The sequence below is a fragment of the Hyla sarda genome, chromosome 1, assembly GCF_029499605.1.
Source record: "Hyla sarda isolate aHylSar1 chromosome 1, aHylSar1.hap1, whole genome shotgun sequence".
NCBI classification, from domain to species: domain Eukaryota; kingdom Metazoa; phylum Chordata; class Amphibia; order Anura; family Hylidae; genus Hyla; species Hyla sarda.
This window is the reverse complement of record NC_079189.1, coordinates 527,961,448-527,982,298: the sequence shown is the minus strand read 5'-3', so window position 1 is coordinate 527,982,298 and position 20,851 is coordinate 527,961,448. Positions and strand designations below refer to the sequence as shown.

General features: G+C 42.1%; 1 protein-coding gene across 5 annotated transcripts in view; it reads left to right on the top strand.

Moving 5' to 3' along the window:
- The window catches only part of GTF2H2 (general transcription factor IIH subunit 2), a 54,239-nt gene extending 34,636 nt beyond the window's left edge, over positions 1-19,603 (top strand). For all 5 annotated transcript variants that reach the window (XM_056539623.1, XM_056539601.1, XM_056539616.1 and 2 more), the window contains exons 11-16: positions 7,557-7,661; positions 9,441-9,504; positions 13,937-14,040; positions 15,640-15,742; positions 17,425-17,464; positions 17,786-19,603. In XM_056539623.1, coding sequence (XP_056395598.1) covers positions 7,557-7,661; positions 9,441-9,504; positions 13,937-14,040; positions 15,640-15,742; positions 17,425-17,464; positions 17,786-17,905 — 536 coding nt within the window. In that variant the 3' untranslated portion in view covers positions 17,906-19,603. The remainder of the gene's footprint in view (positions 1-7,556; positions 7,662-9,440; positions 9,505-13,936; positions 14,041-15,639; positions 15,743-17,424; positions 17,465-17,785) is intronic.
- Positions 19,604-20,851: the final 1,248 nt, after the last annotated feature.

Below are 20,851 nucleotides of genomic sequence, written 5' to 3'. Positions count from 1 at the left end.
AAGATGTTGCCGAACTACTACTCCCAGCATGCCTGAGAATGTTTGGGAGTTGTGGTTTTGCAACAGCTGGAGGCACACTGGTTGGGAAACATTGTTTCCTAACTCAGTGTTTCCCAACCCGTGTGCCTCCAGCTGTTGCAAAACCACAACTCCCAAACATTCTCAGGCATGCTGGGAGTTGTAGTTTTGCAACAGCTGGAGGTCCCCCCCCCCTGTGAATGTACAGGGTACATTCACATGGGCAGGGGCTTACAGTGAGTATCGGGCTGCAAGTTTGCGATGCAGCAAATTTTGCGCGGCAGCTCAAACTCGCTGTAATCCCCCCGCCCGTGTGACTGTACCCTAAAAACACTACACTACACTAACAAAAAATAAAATAAAAAGTAAAAAACACTACATATACACATACCCCTACACAGCCCCCCTCCCTCCCCAATAAAAATGAAAAACGTCTGGTACGCCACTCTTTCCAAAATGGAGCCTCCAGCTGTTGCAAAACAACAACTCCCAGTATTGCCAGACAGCCGTTGACTGTCCAGGCATGCTGGGAGTTTTACAACAGCTGGAGGCACCCTGTTTGGGAATCACTGGCGTAGAATACCCCTATGTCCACCCCTATGCAAATCCCTAATTCAGGCCTCAAATGCACATGGCGCTCTCACTTTGGAGCCCTGTCGTATTTCAGGGCAACAGTTTAGGGCCACATATGGGGTATCGCCGTACTCGGGAGAAATTGCCTTACAAATCTTGGGGGTCTTTTTCTCCTTTCACCCCTTATGAAAAGGTGAAGTTGGGGTCTACACCAGCATGTTAGTGTAAAAAAAATAAACTTTTTACACTAACATGCTGGTGTTGCCCTATACTTTTCATTTTGACAAGAGGTAAAGGGGAAAAAAGCCCCACAAAATTTGTAACACAATTTCTCCCGACTACGGAGATACCCCATTTGTGGGCACAAAGTGCTCTGGGGGCGCACAACAAGGCCCAGAAGGGAGAGTGCACCATGTACATTTGAGGTGATTTGCACAGGGGTGGCTGATTGTTACAGCGGTTTTGACAAACGCAAAAAAAAAAAAAACCCCACATGTGACCCCATTTCGGAAACTAGACCACTCACGGAATGTAATGAGGGGTGCAGTGAGAATTTACACCCCACTGGTGTCTGACAGATCTTTGGAACAGTGGGCTGTGCAAATTAAAAATGTTGTACAGCCCACTGTTCCAAAGATTTGACAGACACCAGTGGGGGGTAAATGCTCATTTTATGCCTTGTTACGTTCCTCAAGGGGTCTAGTTTCCAAAATGGTATGCCATGTGGGGGTTATTTTGCTGTCCTGGCACCATATGGGCTTCCTAAATGCGACATGCCCCCCGAACAAAATTTGCTCTCAAAAAGCCAAATATGACTCCTTCTCTTCTGAGCATTGTAGTTCGCCCGTAGTGCACTTCAGGTCAACTTATGGGGTACCTCCATACTCAGAAGAGATGTGGTTACAAATTTTGGGGGGTATTTTCTGCTATTAACCCTTGTAAAAATGTGAAATTTGGGGGGAAACACACATTTTAGTTATTTTTTTTATTATTTTTTTTTTACGTATGCAAAAGTCGTGAAACCCCTGTGGGGTATTAAGGCTCACTTTATTTCTTGTTACGTTCCACAAGGGGTCTAGTTTCCAAAATGGTATGCCATGTGTTTTTTTTTTTGCTGTCCTGGCACCATAGGGGCTTCCTAAATGCGACATGCCCCCGAGCAAAATTTGCTCTCAAAAAGCCAAATATGACTCCTTCTCTTCTGAGCATTGTAGTTCACTCATAGTACACCTCAGGTCAACTTATGGGATACCTCCATACTCAGAAGAGATGGGGTTACAATGTTTGGGGGGTATTTTCTGCTATTAACCCTTGCAAAAATGTGAAATTTGGGGGGAAACACACATTTTAGTGAAATTTTATTTTTATTTTTTTACATATGCAAAAGTCGTGAAACCCCTGTGGGGTATTAAGGCTCACTTTATTCCTTGTTACGTACCTCAAGGGGTCTAGTTTCCAAAATGGTATGCCATGTGGGGGATTTTTGCTGTTCTGGCACCATAGGGGCTTCCTAAATGCAACATGCCTCCCAAAACCATTTCAAAAAAACGTACTCTCCGAAATCCCCTTGTCGCTCCTTCGCTTCTGAGCCCTCTACTGCGCCCGCCGAACACTTTACATAGACATATGAGGTATGTGCTTACTCGAGAGAAATTGGGCTACAAATATAAGTATACATTTTCTCCTTTTTCCCCTTGTAAAAATTCAAAAATTGGGTCTACAAGAACATGCGAGTGTAAAAAATGGAGATTGTGAATTTTCTCCTTCACTTTGCTGTTATTCCTGTGAAACACCTAAAGGGTTAAAACGCGGACTGAATGTCATTTTGAATACTCTGGGGGGTGCAGTTTTTATAATGGGGTAATTTGTGGGGAATTTCTAATATGAAGACCCTTCAAATCCACTTCAAACCTGAACTGGTCCATGAAAAATTGTGAGTTTGGAAATTTTGTGAAAAATTGGAAAATTGCTGCTGAACTTTGAAGCCCTCTGGTGACTTCCAAAAGTAAAAACACGTAAATTTTATGATGCAAACATAAAATAGACATATTGTATATGTGAATAAAAAAAAAATTTATTTGGAATATCCATTTTCCTTACAAGCAGAGAGCTTCAAAGTTAAAAAAATGCAAAATTTTCAAATTTTTCATAAAATGTTGGGATTTTTCACCAAGAAAGGATGCAAGTTACCACAAAATTTTACCACTATGTTAAAGTAGAATATGTCACGAAAAAACAATCTCGGAATCAGAATGATAACTAAAAGCATTCCAGAGTTATTAATGTTTAAAGTGACAGTGGTCAGAATTGCAAAAAATGGCCGGGTCCTGAGGTGTAAAATGTCTGGGTCCTTAAGGGGTTAAAGGGGTATTCCAGGAAAAAAACTTTTTTTTTATATATATATCAACTGGCTCCAGAAAGTTAAACAGATTTGTAAATTACTTCTATTAACCCCTTAAGGACCGGAGGTTTTTCCGTTTTTGCATTTTCGTTTTTTGCTCCTTGCCTTTAAAAAATCATAACTCTTTCAAATTTACACCTAAAAATCCATATGATGGCTTATTTTTTGCGCCACCAATTCTACTTTGTAATGACGTCAGTCATTTTGCCCAAAAATCTATGGTGAAGCGGGAAAAAAAATCATTGTGCGACAAAATTTAAAAAAAAAACGCTGTTTTGTAACTTTTGGGGGCTTCCGTTTCTACGTAGTACATTTTTCGGTAAAAATGACACCTGATATGTATTCTGTAGGTCCATACGATTAAAATGATACCCTACTTATATAGGTTTGATTTTGTCGGACTTCTGGAAAAAATCATAACTACATGCAGGAAAATTAATACGTTTAAAATTGTCATCTTCTGACCCCTATAACTTTTTTATTTTTCCGTGTATGGGGCGGTATGAGGGCTCATTTTTTGCGCCGTGATCTGAAGTTTTTAACGGTACCATTTTTGCATTGATAGGACTTATTGATCACTTTTTATTCATTTTTAAATGATATAAAAAGTGACCAAAAATGCACTATTTTGGACTTTGGAATTTTTTTGCGCGCACGCCATTGACCGAGCGGTTTAATTAATGATATATTTTTATAATTCGGACATTTCCGCACGCGGTGATACCACATATGTTTATTTTTATTTTTATTTACACTGTGTTTTTTTTTTTATTGGAAAAGGGGGGTGATTCAAACTTTTAATAGGGGAGGAGTTAAATGATCTTTATTCACTTTTTTTTTTCACTTTTTTTTTGCAGTGTTATAGGTCCCATAGGGACCTATAACACTGCACACACTGATCTTCTATGTTGATCACTGGTTTCTCATAAGAAACCAGTGATCAACGATTCTGCCGGATGACTGCTCATGCCTGGATCTCAGGCACTGAGCAGTCATTCGGCGATCGGACAGCGAGGAGGCAGGTAGGGGCCCTCCCGCTGTCCTGTCAGCTGTTCGGGATGCCGCGATTTCACCGCGGCTATCCCGAACAGCCCACTGAGCTAGCCGGGATGCTTTCGGTTTCACTTTAGACGCGGCGTTCAACTTTGAACGCCGCGTCTAAAGGGTTAATAGCGCGCGGCACAGCGATCAATGCCGCGCGCTATTAGCCACGGGTCCCGGCCGTTGTTAGAGGCCGGGCCCGACCCGCTATGACGCGGGGCCACGCCGTGGCCCCGCGTTATAGATCGGGAGTGGACACATGACGTTCCAGTACGTCATGTGTCCTTAAGGGGTTAAAAAATCTTACTCCTTTCAGTACTTATGAGCTTCTGAAGTTAAGGTTGTTCTTTTCTGTCTAAGTCCTCTCTGATGACACCTGTCTCGGGAAACGCCCAGTTTAAAAGCAAATCCCCATAGCAAATCTCTTCTAAACTGGGCGTTTCCCGAGACAGGTGTCATCAGAGAGCACTTAGACAGAAAAGAACAATCTTAACTTCAGAAGCTCATAAGTACTGAAGGGAATACAATTTTTTAATAGAAGTAATTTACAAATCTCTTTAACTTTCTGGAGCCAGTTGATATATATAAAAAAGTTTTTTCCTGGAATACCCCTTTAACATAATATTTGGTTGCACACCCTTTGGAAAAAAGTAACTGAAATCAGTCGCTTCCTATAAACATCAATAAGCTTCTTACACCTCTCAGCCGGAATGTTGGACCACTCTTCCTTTGTAAACTGCTCCAGGTCTCTCTTATTGGAAGGCGCCTTTTTCCCAACAGCAATTTTAAGATCTCTCCACAGGTATTCAATGGTATTTAGATCTGGACTCATTGCTGGCCACTACAGAACTCTCCAGCACTTTGTTGCCATCCATTTCTGGGTGCTTTTTGACCTATGTTTGGGGTTATTGTCCTGTTGGAAGACCCAAGATATCAGACACAAACCCAGCTTTCTGACACTGGGCTGTACAGTGAGACCCAAAATCCGTTGGTAATCCTCATCCTTGCACAGATTCAAGGCCCCCAGTGCCAGAGGCAGCAAAACAACCCCAAAACATCATTGAACCTCCACCATATTTCACTGTAGGTACTGTGTTCTTTTCTTTGTAGGCCTCATTCCATTTTCAGTAAACAGTAGAATGATGTGCTTTACCAAAAAGCTCTATCTTTGTCTCATCTGTCCACCAGACGTTTTCCCAGAAGGATTTTGGCTTACTCAAGTTCATTTTGGCAAAATGTAGTCTTGCTTTTTTATGTCTCTGTGTCAGGAGTGGGGTCCTCCTGGGTCTCCTGCCATAGTGTTTCATTTTCATTTAAATGTCAACGGAAAATTTGCGCTGACACTGATGCTCCTTGAGCCTGCAGGACAGCTTTAATATCTTTGGAACTTAAATAATCACCAAACACAATCAGGCTCTAGAGTTAGTTACCCTTGGCCACCACAATAATCACCACCAAATAAATAGGCCACAAGGTAATCATGAAATAGAAAGTACATATGCAATCTTTATTGAATATATATATATATATATATATATATATATATATATATATATATATATATATATATATAAAATAGACATACAGTATTAAAAGGCAAGCAAATATCAGAACAGAAAAAATTAGGGGTATACTCAAAGAGATGCTATCCATGGATATGGGGCACAGATATAATCATTAGTAGGACATAGTGCATATCAGCAGGAATGGCTATAAGGTTAGTAGAAATGCAGAATGTAGAAGCACTAGTAGGTCACAAAATACAGGCAAAGTTGCAATACAATAGTAAATAACAGACTGTGCACCCTGTAATGAGATACCTCACCTCAGCCCCAAACGCACGTTTTCGCCCTGTTGCTTCGTCAGGGGGCGTGTGTATCTTTGGAACTTGTTTGGGGCTGCTTATCCACCATCCTGCGTTGACACCTTTCATCAATTTTTCTCTTCCGTCCACCCCCAGGGAGATTAGCTACAGTGTCATGGGTTGCAAACTTCTTGATAATGTTGCGCACTGTGGACAAAGGCAAATCTAGATCTCTGGAGATGGACTTGTAACCTTGAGATTGATGATATTCTTCCACAATTTTGGTTCTCAAGTCCTCAGACAGTTCTCTTCTCCTCTTTCTGTTGTCCATGCTTAGTGTGGCACAGACACACAATTCAAAGACTAAGTGAACTTCTCTCCTTTTTATCTGCTTTCAGGTGTGATTTTTATATTGCCCACACCTGTTACTTGCCCCAGGTGAGTTTAATGGAGCATCACATGCTTGAAACAATCTTATTTTTCCACAATTTTGAAAGGGTGCCAATAATTTTGTCCAGCCCATTTTTGGAGTTTGATGTGACATTATGTCCAGTTTGCTTTTTTTCCTTCCTTTTTTTAGTTTAGTTCCAATACACACAAAGGGAATAAACATTTGTATAGAAAAACATGTGTTACTGCAATCCTTTTCTGTGAGAAATACTTCATTTTCTTGAAAAATGTCAGGGGTGCCAACATTTACGGCCATGTCTGTGTGTGTGTGTGTGTGTATATATATATATATATATATATATATATATATATATATATCGTATTTATCGGCGTATAACACGCACTTTTTAGGCTAAAATTTTTAGCCTAAAGTCTATGTGCGTGTTATACGCCGATACACCCCCAGGAAAGGCAGGGGGAGAGAGGCCATCGCTGCCGGCTTCTCTCCCCCTGCCTGCCCTGGGGTCTAGAGCGCTGCTGCCGGCCCTTCCCTCCCCTGGCTATCGGCGCCGCTGCCCGTTCTGTCCCCCTGACTATCGGTGCCGGCGCCCCATTGCCGGCGCCAATAGCCAGGGGGAGAGAAGGGCCGGCAGCAGGACTCTAGACCTCAGGAAAGGCAGGGGGAGAGAAGCGGGCACCGACGGCCTCTCTCCCACTGCCTTTCCTGGGGGTGTATCGGGGTATACACGCACACACACGCACCCTCATTTTACCATGGATATTTGGGTAAAAAACTTTTTTTACCCAAATATCCTTGGTAAAATGAGGGTGCGTGTTATAGGCCGGTGCGTGGTATACCCCGATAAATACGATATATATTTTTATTTTTTTTAGATTTATTTATTTTACATGCAATTTTATTTTAAGACCTTGTCAAACTTCTCCATTAATTCCCATTCCCTCGAGTACTTTTTTAATTTTCAACCATAGTGGATATAATGTGTGTGTGTGTGTATATGTATGTATATATATATCTTTTTATTAGTCACATTTCCTTCTTATGACTTGGAATAGCCTTCCTGTCGAAGTGGTAGCTGCAAATACATTGAAGGAGTTTATGAACATGCATGGGAAAGGCATAAGGCTATCCTTCATAAACCATAGGGCCAGGGACTAGTCATATTGAGCAGACTAGATGGGCCAAATGGCCGACACATTCTATGTATCTGTAACTTGTAATATTATCCTAATTCTGTTCAAATATTTGCACCCTGGATTATAATTGGTGAAACTGCAGGTGTACAATAACTTTTATGGTTTATGTAACAGGAGCTTATAATGTCATTTTGGATGAGAGTCACTATAAAGAGCTTCTGATGCACCATGTCAGTCCTCCAGCAAGTAACGGCTCTGAGTGCTCCCTTATACGCATGGGTATGTGTCTACTAATACTTCTCCTTACTAAGCAATATACTATATATTATTGGCCTGCAAGCATTGAATGAACTAAATCAGTGTATATAAGAAGTCATTCTTGCTTCCATTTTCACTGTGTAGTTGTCAGCTCTCAAGAGGGAGTGAGCTTTATATTACAGCTTTCTATTTTATAAGTTATAGTTTCTTCTTCATTTACATGCATACTTGTCTGGACTATCAGCTATTAACGCTGAGGTAGTTTGTCCCCAACCCGGGTGCCTCCAGCTGTTGCAAAACTACAACTCTCATCATGCCCGGACAGCCTTTGGCTGTCCGGGCATGCTGAGAGTTGTAGTTTTGCAACTGCTTGAGGCACCCTTGTTGGGAAACGCTGCACTAGGGGGGAGTCATACTGGTATGTATAAAACTAGTTACAGATTGCCCCCTAGTGGTAGCCTCATAACCTTACCAGACCAATTAGGAAATCTGTCTAATTCTGTCTAAATCTGTATAATGTATAGATATGGTTTATTATCCTAAAAAGAAATTGTAACAGTATATATAGAAATTTCACGTTGCCTAAATATTAATGGCATAGTTCTGTGCACAAATTCTTAGCAAAATCCCTTTTCTGATGAACAGGGCCCGTGCACGGAACTTGCACGTACAACGGTAACTGTCCCCCCCCCCCCCAGCAAAAGCTGCTTCTCTCTCCATACCGATCTTTGCAGAACAGGTGGTAGACTAACGCTGGACTTTAAAGGGGTTCTCCACTGGAAAGCATTTTTTAAATCAACTGGTGCCAGAAAGTTAAACAGATTTCTAAATTACTTCTATTTAAAAATCTTAATCCTTCCAGTACTTATCAGCTGCTGTATGTTCCTGAATTTGAAGTTCTTTTCTTTTGGAATTTCGTTTCTGTCTGACCACAGTGCTCTTTGCTGACACCTCTGTCCATTTTAGGAACTGTCCAGAGTAGGAACAAATCCCCATAGCAAACCTATCTTGCTCTGGACAGTTCCTAAAATGGACAGAAGTGTCAGTAGAGAGCACTGTGGTCAGGCAGAAAGGAAATTCAAAAAGAAAAGAGCTTCCTCTGGAGCATATAGCATCTGATAAGTACTGGAAGGATTAAGATTTTTAAATAGCAGTCATTTACAAATCTGTTTAACTTTCTGGCACTAGTTGATAAAATTAAAAATAATAATAATAAATAAAAAATTCCAGGGAAGTACCCCTTAATGACCATGGACGTAAATGTACATCCTGGTTTGGCGGTACTTCGCGCACCAGGATGTACATTTGCGTCCTGTGTATGGCCGCGAGCATCAGAGCGATGCTCGTGTCATACACGGCAGGTTCTGGCTGCTATCAGCAGCCGGGGACCAGCCAGTAATGGCCGACATCCGCGATGTAAAATGTAATGGCCGTACATTTTATGGTAAAATGAGAGGTTTCATTGCAAAGTACAAATGGTCATGCAAAAAACAAGCCCTTATATGGGTCTGTAGATGGAAATATAAAAGAGTTATGGATTTTAGAAGGCGAGGAGAAAAAAACGAAAACGCAAAAATAAAATTGGCCTGGTCCTTAAGGTGAAAATGGGCTATGAGGCAAAGTGGCATTGTGCATTCCTAGCCACACTGTTACCTCTTTCTAGCCATCAGCGGAGGTCACAGAGATTATTCTTATCAGTATACTATCAATGTCTGTCCTACAATCACCACTGTACTGAACACAGTGTTCTGAGTACGTACCTAAACATGGATCTAATAGAATTATTTTCTTTTATACCAGGCTTCCCTCAGCATACAGTGTGTTCTCTCTCTGATCAAGATGCAAAGCCTTCATTTAGCATGGCGTAAGTATATATCCTCACCCTACTTAAAGGGGTACTCCAGTGGAAAACAAGTCAACTGGTGCCAGAAAGTTAAACAGATTTGTAAATTACTTCTATTAAAAAATCTTTACCCTTCCAGTACTTTTTAGCAGTTGTATGCTACAGAGGAAATTATTTTCTTTTTGAATTTTTTTTGTCTTGTCCACAGTGCTCTCTACTGACACCTCTGTCCGTATCAGGAACTGTCCAAAGCAGCATAGGTTTGCTGTGAGGATTTTCTCCTGCTCTGGACAGTTCCTGATACGGGCATCAGGTGTCAGCAGAGAGCACTGTGGACAAGACAAAAAAGAAATGAAAAAAATAAATATTTTCCTCTGTAGCATACATCTGCTTAACCTCTTCAGGACATAGGGCTTATGGATACGCCCTGCATCCCGAGTCCTTAAGGACCGAGGGCGTATCCATACGCCCGTGGGAATTCCGGCCCCCACCGCTAGCCGGTTGGGGACCGGAGCCGGATGCCTGCTGAAATCGTTCAGCAGGCATCCCGGCATATCGCCCAGGGGGGTCATTATGCCCCCCCATGTCGGCGATCACCGCAGATCGCTGGACAATTCAGTCCAGCGATCTGCGGCGATTCCGGGTCAATCGGGTCTCCAGTGACCCGGTGACCCGGAATTACTGGCTGTTCGGGGCCGTCTCTGACGGCCCCGAACAGCCAGAGCCTGCAGGGGTGAGGTGGCACTGGTGCCACCTCACGATCACCCTGATTCGTCGGCCGGATTACCGGCCGACCAATCAGGGCGCCTGCTGCGGGTGTCACTCCCGCACCCGCTCCGCCCCTCTTCCGGAGGACGTGAGCGGGTGCGGGACGTGCACCCCGGGTGCTGGGGACCCCGATCCCCGGCGCCCCTGTTGGGATCGGGGCCCCAGGAGCAGCTGCGGCGGCGGAGACGACGAGGGACTGACCTGTGCGGCGAGGATCGTTGGAGGTGAGTGACAGCCTCCTGCTGTTGCTTAGCAACAGCTCCCAGCATGCAAAAAGGGCATGCTGGGAGCTGTAGTTATGCAACAGCAGGAGGCAGACCACCACAACTCCCAGCATTCCCTTATGGGCATGCTGGGACTTATGGTTTTGCAACAGCTGGAGGCACATTCTTTCTATGGAAAAGTGTACCTTCAGCTGTTGTATAACTACAACTCCCAGCTTGCACAAACAGCTAAAGTGCATGCTGGGAGTTGTAGTGGTGCATCTGCTGGTTGCATAACTACAACTCCCAGCATGCCCGTTGGCTGTCGGTGACTGCTGAGAGTTGTAGTTTTGCAACAGCTGAAGGCACACTGGTTGTGAAACTTAGAGTTTTTTTTTACCTAACTCAGTGTTTCACGACCGGTGTGCCTCCAGCTGTTGCAAACTACAACTCTCAGCAGTCACCGTACACCATGCACCGTACATGCTGGGAGTTGTAGTTTTGCAACAGCTGGAGGCACACTGGTTGTGAAACACTGAGTTAGGTCACAAACTCAGTGATACATAACCAGTGTGCCTACAGCTGTTGCAAAACTGCAACTCTCAGCAGTCACAGACAGCCAACGGGCATGCTGGGAGTTGTAGTTATGCAACAGCTGGATGTCCCCCCCCCAATGTGAACGTACAGAGTACACTCACATGGGCGGAGGATTACAGTAAGTATCTGGCTGCAAGTTTGAGCTGCCGCAAACTTTCTGCTGCAGCTCAAATTGCCAGCGAGAAACTACTGTGAACCCCCGTCCGTGTGACTGTACCCTAAAAACACTACACTACACTAACACAAAAAATAAAATAAAAAGTAAAAAACACTACGTATACACATACCCCTACACAGCCCCCCTCCCCTCCCCAATAAAAATGAAAAACGTCTGGTACGCCACTGTTTCCAGAACGGAGCCTCCAGCTGTTGCAAAACAACTCCCAGTATTGTCGGACAGCCGTTGACTGTCCAGGCATGCTGGGAGTTTTGCAACAGCTGGAGGCACCCTGTTTGGGAATCACTGGTGTAGAATACCCCTATGTCCACCCCTATGCAATCCCTAATTTAGGCCTCAAATGCGCATGGCGCTCTCACTTTGGAGCCCTGTCGTATTTCAAGGCAACAGTTTAAGGTCACATATGGGGTATCGCCGTACTCGGGAGAAATTGTGTTACAAATTTTGGGGGGTATTTTCTGCTTTTACCCTTTTTAAAAATGTAAAATTTTTGGGAAAACAAGCATTTTAGGTAAAATTTAGGTAATTTTTTTTTTTTTACATATGCAAAAGTCGTGAAACACCTGTGGGGTATAAAGGTTCACTTAACCCCTTGTTACGTTCCCCGAGGGGTCTAGTTTCCAAAATGGTATGCCATGTGGGTTTTTTTTTGCTGTCCTGGCACCATAGGGGCTTCCTAAATGCGGCATGCCCCCAGAGAAAAATTTGCGTTCAAAAAGCCAAATGTGACTCCTTCTCTTCCGAGACCTGTAGTGCGCTAGCAGAGCACTTTTCACCCCCATATGGGGTGTTTTCTGAATCGGGAGAAATTGGGCTTCAAATTTTTAGGGGTATTTTCTGCTATTACCCTTTTTAAAAATAAAATTTTTTGGGGAAAACAAGCATTTTAGGTAAATTTTTTTTTTTTTTTTTTACATTTGCAAAAGTCGTGAAACACCTGTGGGGTATTAAGGTTCACTTTATCCCATGTTACATTCCCCGAGGGGTCTAGTTTCCAAAATGGTATGCCATGTGTTTTTTTTTTGCTGTTCTGGCACCATAAGGGCTTCCTAAAGGTAACATGCCCCCCAAAAACCATTTCAGAAAAACGTACTCTCCAAAATCCCCTTGTCGCTCCTTCCCTTCTGAGCCCTCTACTGCGCCCGCCGAACACTTTACATAGACATATGAGGTATGTGCTTAGTCGAGAGAAATTGGGCTACAAATACAAGTAAACATTTTGTCCTTTTACCCCTTGTAAAAATTCAAAAATTGGGTCTGCAAGAACATGTGAGTGTAAAAAATGAAGATTGTGAATTTTCTCCTTCACTTTGCTTCTATTCCTGTGAAACACCTAAAGGGTTAAAACGCTGACTGAATGTCATTTTGAATACTTTTGGGGGTGTAGTTTTTATAATGGGGTCATTTATGGGGTATTTCTAATATGAAGACCCTTCAAATCCACTTCAAACCTGAACTGGTCCCTGAAAAATACTGAGTTTGAAAATTTTGTGAAAAATCGGAAAATTGCTGCTGACCGTTGAAGCCCTCTGGTGCCTTCCAAAAGTAAAAACACGTCAATTTTATGATGCAAACATAAAGTAGACATATTGTATATGTGAACCAAAAAAAAATGTATTCGTAATATCCATTTTCCTTACAAGCAGAGAGCTTCAAAGTTAGAAAAATGCAAAATTTTCAAATTTTTCATAAAATTTACGGGTTTTTCACCAAGAAAGGATGCAAGTATCGACAAAAATTTACCACTATGTTAAAGTAGAATATGTCACGAAAAAACAATCTTGGAATCAGAATGATAACTAAAAGCATTCCAGAGTTATTAATGTTTAAAGTGACAGTGGTCAGATGTGCAAAAAACGCTCCGGTCCTTAAGGCCAAAATGGGCTCCGTCCTGAAGGGGTTAAAAGTACTGGAAAGGTGAAGATTTTTTAATAGAAGTAATTTACAAATCTGTTTAACGTTCTGGTACCAGTTGATTTAAAAAATATATATATGTTTTCCACCGGTATACCCCTTTTAAAAAAGAAAAAGTAAGAATAAATTAATTTACTCAGAATTTCTCTCTGTTGTTACATAGTTACATAGTTAGTACGGTCAAAAAAAGACATATGTCCATCAAGTTCAACCATGGAATTGAAGGGTAGGGGTGTGGCGCGATATTGGGGAAGGGATGGGATTTTATATTTCTTTATAAGCATTAATGTTATTTTGTTCCAGGAATGTATCTAATCCTGTTTTAAAGCTGTTAATTGTTCCTGCTGTGACCAGTTCCTGAGGTAGACTGTTCCATAAGTTCACAGATCTCACGGTAAAGAAGGCGTGTCGCCCCTTGGGACAAAAATTTTTCTTCTCCAGACGGAGGGAGTGCCCCCTCGTCCTTTGGGGGGGAGGGGGGGGGGTTAACATGGAACAGTTTTTCTCCATATTTTTTGTATGGGCCATTAATATACTTATTTGTTGATGCACCCACAGTGTATTTTTTTAGAAATTGTGTAAAATTTACCTGACACTTTGCTTGAAACATGCTATAACAGGACGTCAGATACTCAGCAAAGCATCTTTTTGTAGGTAACAAAATGCTGGGCTCAATATATACAACTACCAACCCCATATTCAGCCGCCAAGACTGTGCTGTGATCTTCTCTGGTTCTTTATAGTAAATGATGCATATTTATAGATGAATATATTTTAAAATGCTTTGGTCTAGGCACCTGGATAGTAACAGTGAACCAGGCCTCACCCTTGGTGGCTATTTCTGCCCTCAGTGCAAAGCCAAATACTCTGAACTTCCTGTGGAATGCAAAGTTTGCCGTAAGTATACCTTTATTTGATTCATTTTTCTTTTTCAGCGAAGAGAATTACCAGTTCAAACACGGCATCACTTCCTTGGAGCTAGGGTACCTCTCATCAAAAAAACTTTTGATATATTATAGATTAATGTATGCAGAATAACTTCACAATTGCATGTTATTAAAAAATATGCTTCTTTCTATTTAATTTTCCACTTTGAAGAAATGACCACTAGGGGTCTCCCTACCAGTCCTGGCAGCAAGCATTTCAGACTCATGCTGGAGTCCTAAACACTACGAGCTGCCATTCTGCTTTGTTCACAAAGGAGAACACTCAGAGCTGCCAGCCTGCTTTGTTCACAGCCTGTTTGGCTGTGAACAAAGCAGGCTGGCAGCTCTGAGTGTTTAGGACTCCAGCATGAGTCAGAAATGCTTGCTGACAGGACTGATCGGGAAAAATACAATAAAAAGAAGCATATTTTTCATTAAAATGCTATTGGAAAGTTATTCAACATTCATTAATCTAAAATATATCAAAAGTTTATTTGATGAGAGGTACCCTTTAATAATATGTAGGCGTAGAGCAGTTCCCTCTACCCCTACAATTTAGTACAATAATTTAAGAGTTAGAGGTTTGTAAAAGGGGGTATTCAGGTCTCATAAAGTGATACCATACCACTAGGATATGCCGTTACATTATAATGAGTGGGGTCTTGCCACTGTGAGAGTGAAGGAGACATAGCACTTCTTGGAGTGCAGTGTTTCCCAACCAGGGTACCTCCAGCTGTTGCAAAACTACAACTCCCAGCTTGCCCGGACAGCCGTTGGCTGTCCGGGCATGCTGGGAGTTGTAGTTTTGCAACAGCTGGAGGCACCCTGGTTGGGAAACACTGTTGTAGTGCTGCATCCTTGTGAGTTTTTCCTTATACAGGAGCACTTGCAGCCCCCCATCTGTGAATGGCCCCATTCAGTTGATTAGGGCTGCTGGGCTAAACACTGAAGGGGTACCATCACTCTACCAGCATAGAATCCTAAAATACCCTTCATTCTTAGGACTAGAGTTTGGACTCCTACTGATCATACAGTGATGGCTAACCATATGCTATCCCTTTATAAGATGTGAATTAACTTTTTAAAATTATTCACAATGATAAACAATTTTTCTAAACAAATCCGATTCTTCCAGTTTTCATGATCTCTACTTGCAGTCTTTCAGTAGGAACCTTCATTATTTACTTCAAGTGGGTAAAACCCTGTGCTGGTCATGTGATGGACACTATAAAGGGGTACTCCACTGGCCAGCCTTCCAGCTGCATTTGGAACATTTAGTTCTGAACGCTGTGTGCGCTGCGTAGGTCGGTCACGCCCCTCGTCCTGTTAGGCCACGCCCCATCAATACAAGTCTATGGGAGGGGACGTGGCAGCCATCACGCCCCCCCTCCCATAGACTTGTATTGAGGGGGTGTGACCTGATGTCACAATGGGGCGTGGCCAACCCCCGCAGCGCGCACACAGCTTTCGGAACTGAATGTACTGCAGCATTCACACTGAAAATCCAAAATATCTGATTGTTGTGTCATGGATGTTTTGGCCAGTTACCTATGCATTGTTTCTTTTGTAGGCCTTACATTAGTGTCTGCTCCTCACCTGGCTCGTTCATATCATCACTTGTTTCCTTTGGATGCTTTTAAAGAAGTTACCCTAGCAGAATATGAAGGGGAGAGGTAATTTGTTTTCTTAATCTCCGAAATCATTCTTATATGTATTTGATGTAGTAGTATATGTACCACATAAAAGTTTCTGAGTTGCCCATAGCAACCAATCTGATTGCTTCTATTGTTTTTCAGAGGCTTTTTCAAAAATGAAAGAAGCCATCTGATTGGTTGCTACGGGCAACTCGACAACTTTTCCTCTGCACAGGTTTAGATAAATCCCGCCCCCAGCATGTTTGTCAGAACAGACTGGGGGAGATTAATCAAAACCTGTGCAGAGGAAAAGTTGCCGATTTCCCCATAGCAACCAATCAGATTGCTTCTTTCAGTATTGGAAGGGCCTCTGGAAAATGATAGAAGTAGTCTGATTGGTTGCTATGGGCAACTGTGCAACTTGATGAATCTCCCCCCACTGTGTCCATAGTGACGGATAAAGCACAGCTGATGGCAGCAGTAGTGCACCATGACCTCCAGCCAGTTTGTTACTAAAGCCCACCAGCTTTCTAATTCTTATCCAAACAAACTATACAATGCTTCATTTATACAATATGCAATTAATGCTACTAATCACGATTCTTCATGTCGACTCAATCGTAGCTTTATTCAAAATTTTTCGATTATGATATCACTGATAAGCTTGTATCAGAGAACTGTGTTCATATGCATTGCTCCTCACACTGTGATACTGTCCCAGTAAAGCTATGACTGAGTAATGATGGTTATGAATTGTATTAGCACTTTTTGCATATGAGATTGCAGCCACCATGCATCATATGTTATCTTTTGCATACATGTTTTAGTTAAACTTGTGAAGTCTTGAATCACCTATTGTACATACACTCACACACACATTCATATTTTCAGAGATTGTAATATCACTTCTAATTTCCAGATAATCATTTACTTCATCCCATGATTTTGCAGTCATACACTGCACGCTGTATTGCAGAGCTCCTTTTACTGTCTCTGTTTCTTTACTTTATGCATTCTGTGCTATAGTATTTTAGAAAATAAAGGAAATATTTTCTTAGAATGGGCAGCATTGTATTACAGGTTAATGAAGAAGAGGTACACATGTAAATGGGCTATTCCAGTATTAAAAGTAATCATCTATTATGATAGGGGTATATTTATCTGAATGGTGAGAGTCCAACCTCTGTGGTCCATTGTCCCATAAATGAATGGAGCAACAGTGTGCATGTTTAGCCGCTGCTCCATTCATTTACTATTAGACTTCAAGTGTAGCCAAGCAGTGAACACTCTTATGTTTGGAAGTCTTATAAAGAGTGAATGGAGCGGAGGCTAAGCATGCACGTTGCTGCTCCACTACCTAGGACAACAAGAGACCTCCATTCTGGTGGGGTCCATGATTGGTTGGGGTCCCAGCAGTGTTACCCCCTCCTCCCCCCCTACCTATAAACTTATCTCCTTTTAAATATAAATGAGCACTGTACTCCTAACTTCTCCTGCACGGGGCCTCGGCAGTTTGCCGGAAGCTGACATTCGATCCCCACAGGACATCCGATCCCCACACCCCCTCCATGTATCTCTATGAGGTTCATGGAGGGGCGTGTCAGTCGGCACGCCCCTTCCAGCCTACTGCTGGGACCCGTGCAGGGGGCCCCAGCACTTGGACCCGCCGAGATCTCTTCATATTGCATAGCAGTTATTATTCTTTTTCACTTTTTTCTAAGGTATTGTCGAGGCTGTGATGGAGAACTGAATGATCAGCAAGTAAGTCTTTATGAAGTACAATAAAATGGAACACTGAGCAGATTTAAATTACCAACCACATCAATGTCCATATTCTTATTTACTTATACAGTGGCACTTTGATGTGGATTGTGATTTTGACTTTTGCCCTGCCTCATTTGCAAAGTCATGTCCTCAGTTGAAAATGGAACTGGAAGTAAACCTTGTATTTTCTGCAGGATTACTAAAAGACTGTCCCAGTTACATGCATGACAATTTATTTCCCTGTATATTTGTATCACTGAGTTCTATGTATAGGGTCTCTTTACTAAAATGTGTGTTTTTGCTTTTATTCTTCTGCAGGTTTACATCTGTACAGTATGTGACTGCGTCTTCTGTGTGGAGTGCGACTTGTTCATTCATGACTCCTTACATTGTTGTCCTGGGTGCATTCATACACAGCCAAACTCAATGGTATCATGAGGATAAGTCTTGTGTATAGATCTGTCCTCGATGAAATAACAGAACTTGTCTTGTGCTATTTCCATCACTGTTGCTTTGCACAAGCCACATATAAAGAAACACTTGAATTCTGTGAAATCAACAACTATTATGGATGGATGATCTATATTGAATGCCACTGGACACTATGTTGGATGAAAAAAGAATTAATGGAGAGATCTTCCCATCACATAACGTGAAATGCTTTATTATTTGTCACCTGTTTCATTCAATAGGTTCTGGATGGCATGCATTTTACTGCATTCCCTTAAAGGGGTTGTACTGTAATAAAAAAAAAAGGCAATTAATTGTCATACAGGTCTGATCATGGAAGTCCACCAATCCTAAAGACAGCCTGTGAATGTGCTGACCTCCCAGAGGAGAAATGGTTGTTTATGCACACTTACACTACTTTTACAAAGATAGAGTTAGAACAGTCAGAAGTTTCCATAAGTGCAAAAATAGTTGTTGGAATTTTTAAAAACTGTATTACTCAATTCATTAAGCACAAACCGGAACTAGCCAAAAAAAGGAGGGGGGGGGGAGAATAAACTTTTATTTGCACCACTGTCCCAGTGCCGCTGCCACTTCCCTGCCGGCCTTGGTGGTCTCTTCCTGCATGTATGGCAAATGACAGCTTTTGTCTGCAGTAAGTCATGAGCACTTGACGTGACCCCCAACGTAGCAGTCTAGGCGGTAGACCTCACGTGTGGTGAATTAAGGAGTGAGTAGGGAGGCCCTCGCTGACATTCATAATTGAGATAAGTAGACAGGGAGGGAATTCCCCCCCCCTATTAGGTAGAAGCCCTATAAGATAGGAAGGTAGGGAATTCCAAATTAGGTAGAAGCCCCCAGTAGGTAGAGAATCCACCCTATTAGGTAGAACCCCTCCAGAAGATAGGTAGGTAGGGAGTCCCCCTTTTAGGTAGAAGCCTACAGTAGTCAGGTAGATAGGGAACCTCCTGTGCTGAAGCATCTGCATCCTCTGCTCTTTTTTGTGGTGCAGGACCTACTGCTGCAGACTGCTTGATGACATAATTTCATTGTGTGACATGTCCTGCACCGCTCTGGATAATGGAGAGGATGATTAAAAGGCCTCCGAGCATATCTGTGAGTATGGGGAACATTTGCACGAGTGCAAGTACTTGTATCAGCAGTATCAGGACATCACTAGTGCTGAATAAAGTTTATTTTTTATTTTTTTCCTTTTAAACCATTTTAAAGGGAAACTGACAAACGAATGAACTTCACTAAACTGAATATACAGGTGGTTAGTGTGGATGATCCGAAGTAAAACATTGTATTCCTTACTCCAATTTGTTCAGCTTTTCCAAAGATATAGCGCAATCTTGCAATATGCTAATGAACTCTTAACTGCACTGGAGGCGGGTCTGAAGACTATCTGCACCTCTGACACTGTCCCCTGGGTCCTGTTCGCACCACCCCACTTATCCCACTTATTATTCAGGTTAGTGGGGTTAATCCATCTGTCAGTTTTCTTTCAAAGACTATCTCCACCAGGACCAGTCTGTTTTGCTTACTGATTGTGTTCCCCCGCTAACAGGTAAAATTTCATGCAGGTCTCCTAGGACACAACCCTTGTAAAAGTCTAATGTTTAGCCTGTTAAGAAATTTTTGTTCTATTTTTTTTACATATTAAAATCATTCCTGTGGATTCTGCTTATTTTACTAAACCTCTTCATTTGTCTTGACATGTCTAAACAACTGTAACCAAGAAATAGACCAAGCTTCTAAGTAACAGCATCCGTGGTCCTCAGATTGTTGGTGAAGAACAGGCTACAAGAAACGTAGAATTTGTTGGCAGATAAGTACATTTTGGCCCATTAAATCTGCCTAATAAGAGTGCAGGGCACTGGACAGGATGGCATACTGTGAAGAGGATTCTTTTACAATTTAGCACGTGGGGGTCCAATATTAATCTGATGGCTGAAATTCCGGCAATATCTCCCACATGTTACTGAAGTGTTGGGGTAGTAGCTTTCAGCTCCACCATCCTGTGTAAGAGCGATATTTTTTTTAAACCACTGCTCCAGAGTAGGCGATGTTTAACTTTTCCAGCGGGGAGGGATACTTTTTACAGATGAGAAAAAGCTAACTTGTGATCGCTTGTATTTGTGGAAGCCGGTAGAAAAAAAAAATGGAAAAGAGCTTATGATGCATTGGAAATAATTCCAGAAATATGATTAATGGCCAAAATTTGTAAATTGGACGGAAGCTTCACCACATATGTGTCACTGCTTCAACTCCAGCAAGTATTTGGTACTGATAGATACCAACCATGTAATAGCACAGGGACTTGGTAGTATCTGGAGATTATCTTAAAGGGGTTATCAAACGTTTGGCCACTGCATAGTATTAAAAAAAAACTTTACTTAGCCCAGAGTGATGTTGGGGCGCAGAATCTTATACTGCCACTTAGGAAAACACGGGCTGAGCTGCAATGTGACACTCTGCTAGAGCTGCGCTGTGACGTCACATCTACAGCTTCGGCAGTCTCCAGTGATGCAGACTGTCAGCGGAGACCAGCCAGAGATGGGGCGCCCTGATCCTGGAGATACGAGGGAGCGGAAGAAGGGGAGTTATGTGATGGAGGCGGCTCACTGTGCTAATACTGAGCAATCCGTATAACACTGATAACCACAGTGTTGGAAAATAATAGAATATAAAACAAATGGTAGGGAGCTCAAGGGATAACTGGATATATAGTCTAAAAATGTATATTTATTGGTAAAAAACAAAATAAATGACAGATATTTATAATGCCCTCTGTGATGTCACAGGGCCCTTGTGACTCACTTAGCGTTAATTTGTCTTATGATATATATATATAAAACAACATAAATAAAATATATTTAGATTATAAAACACCCTTACAGTAGTAAAGTTGCTAGTGCGTCTTAGAGTAGT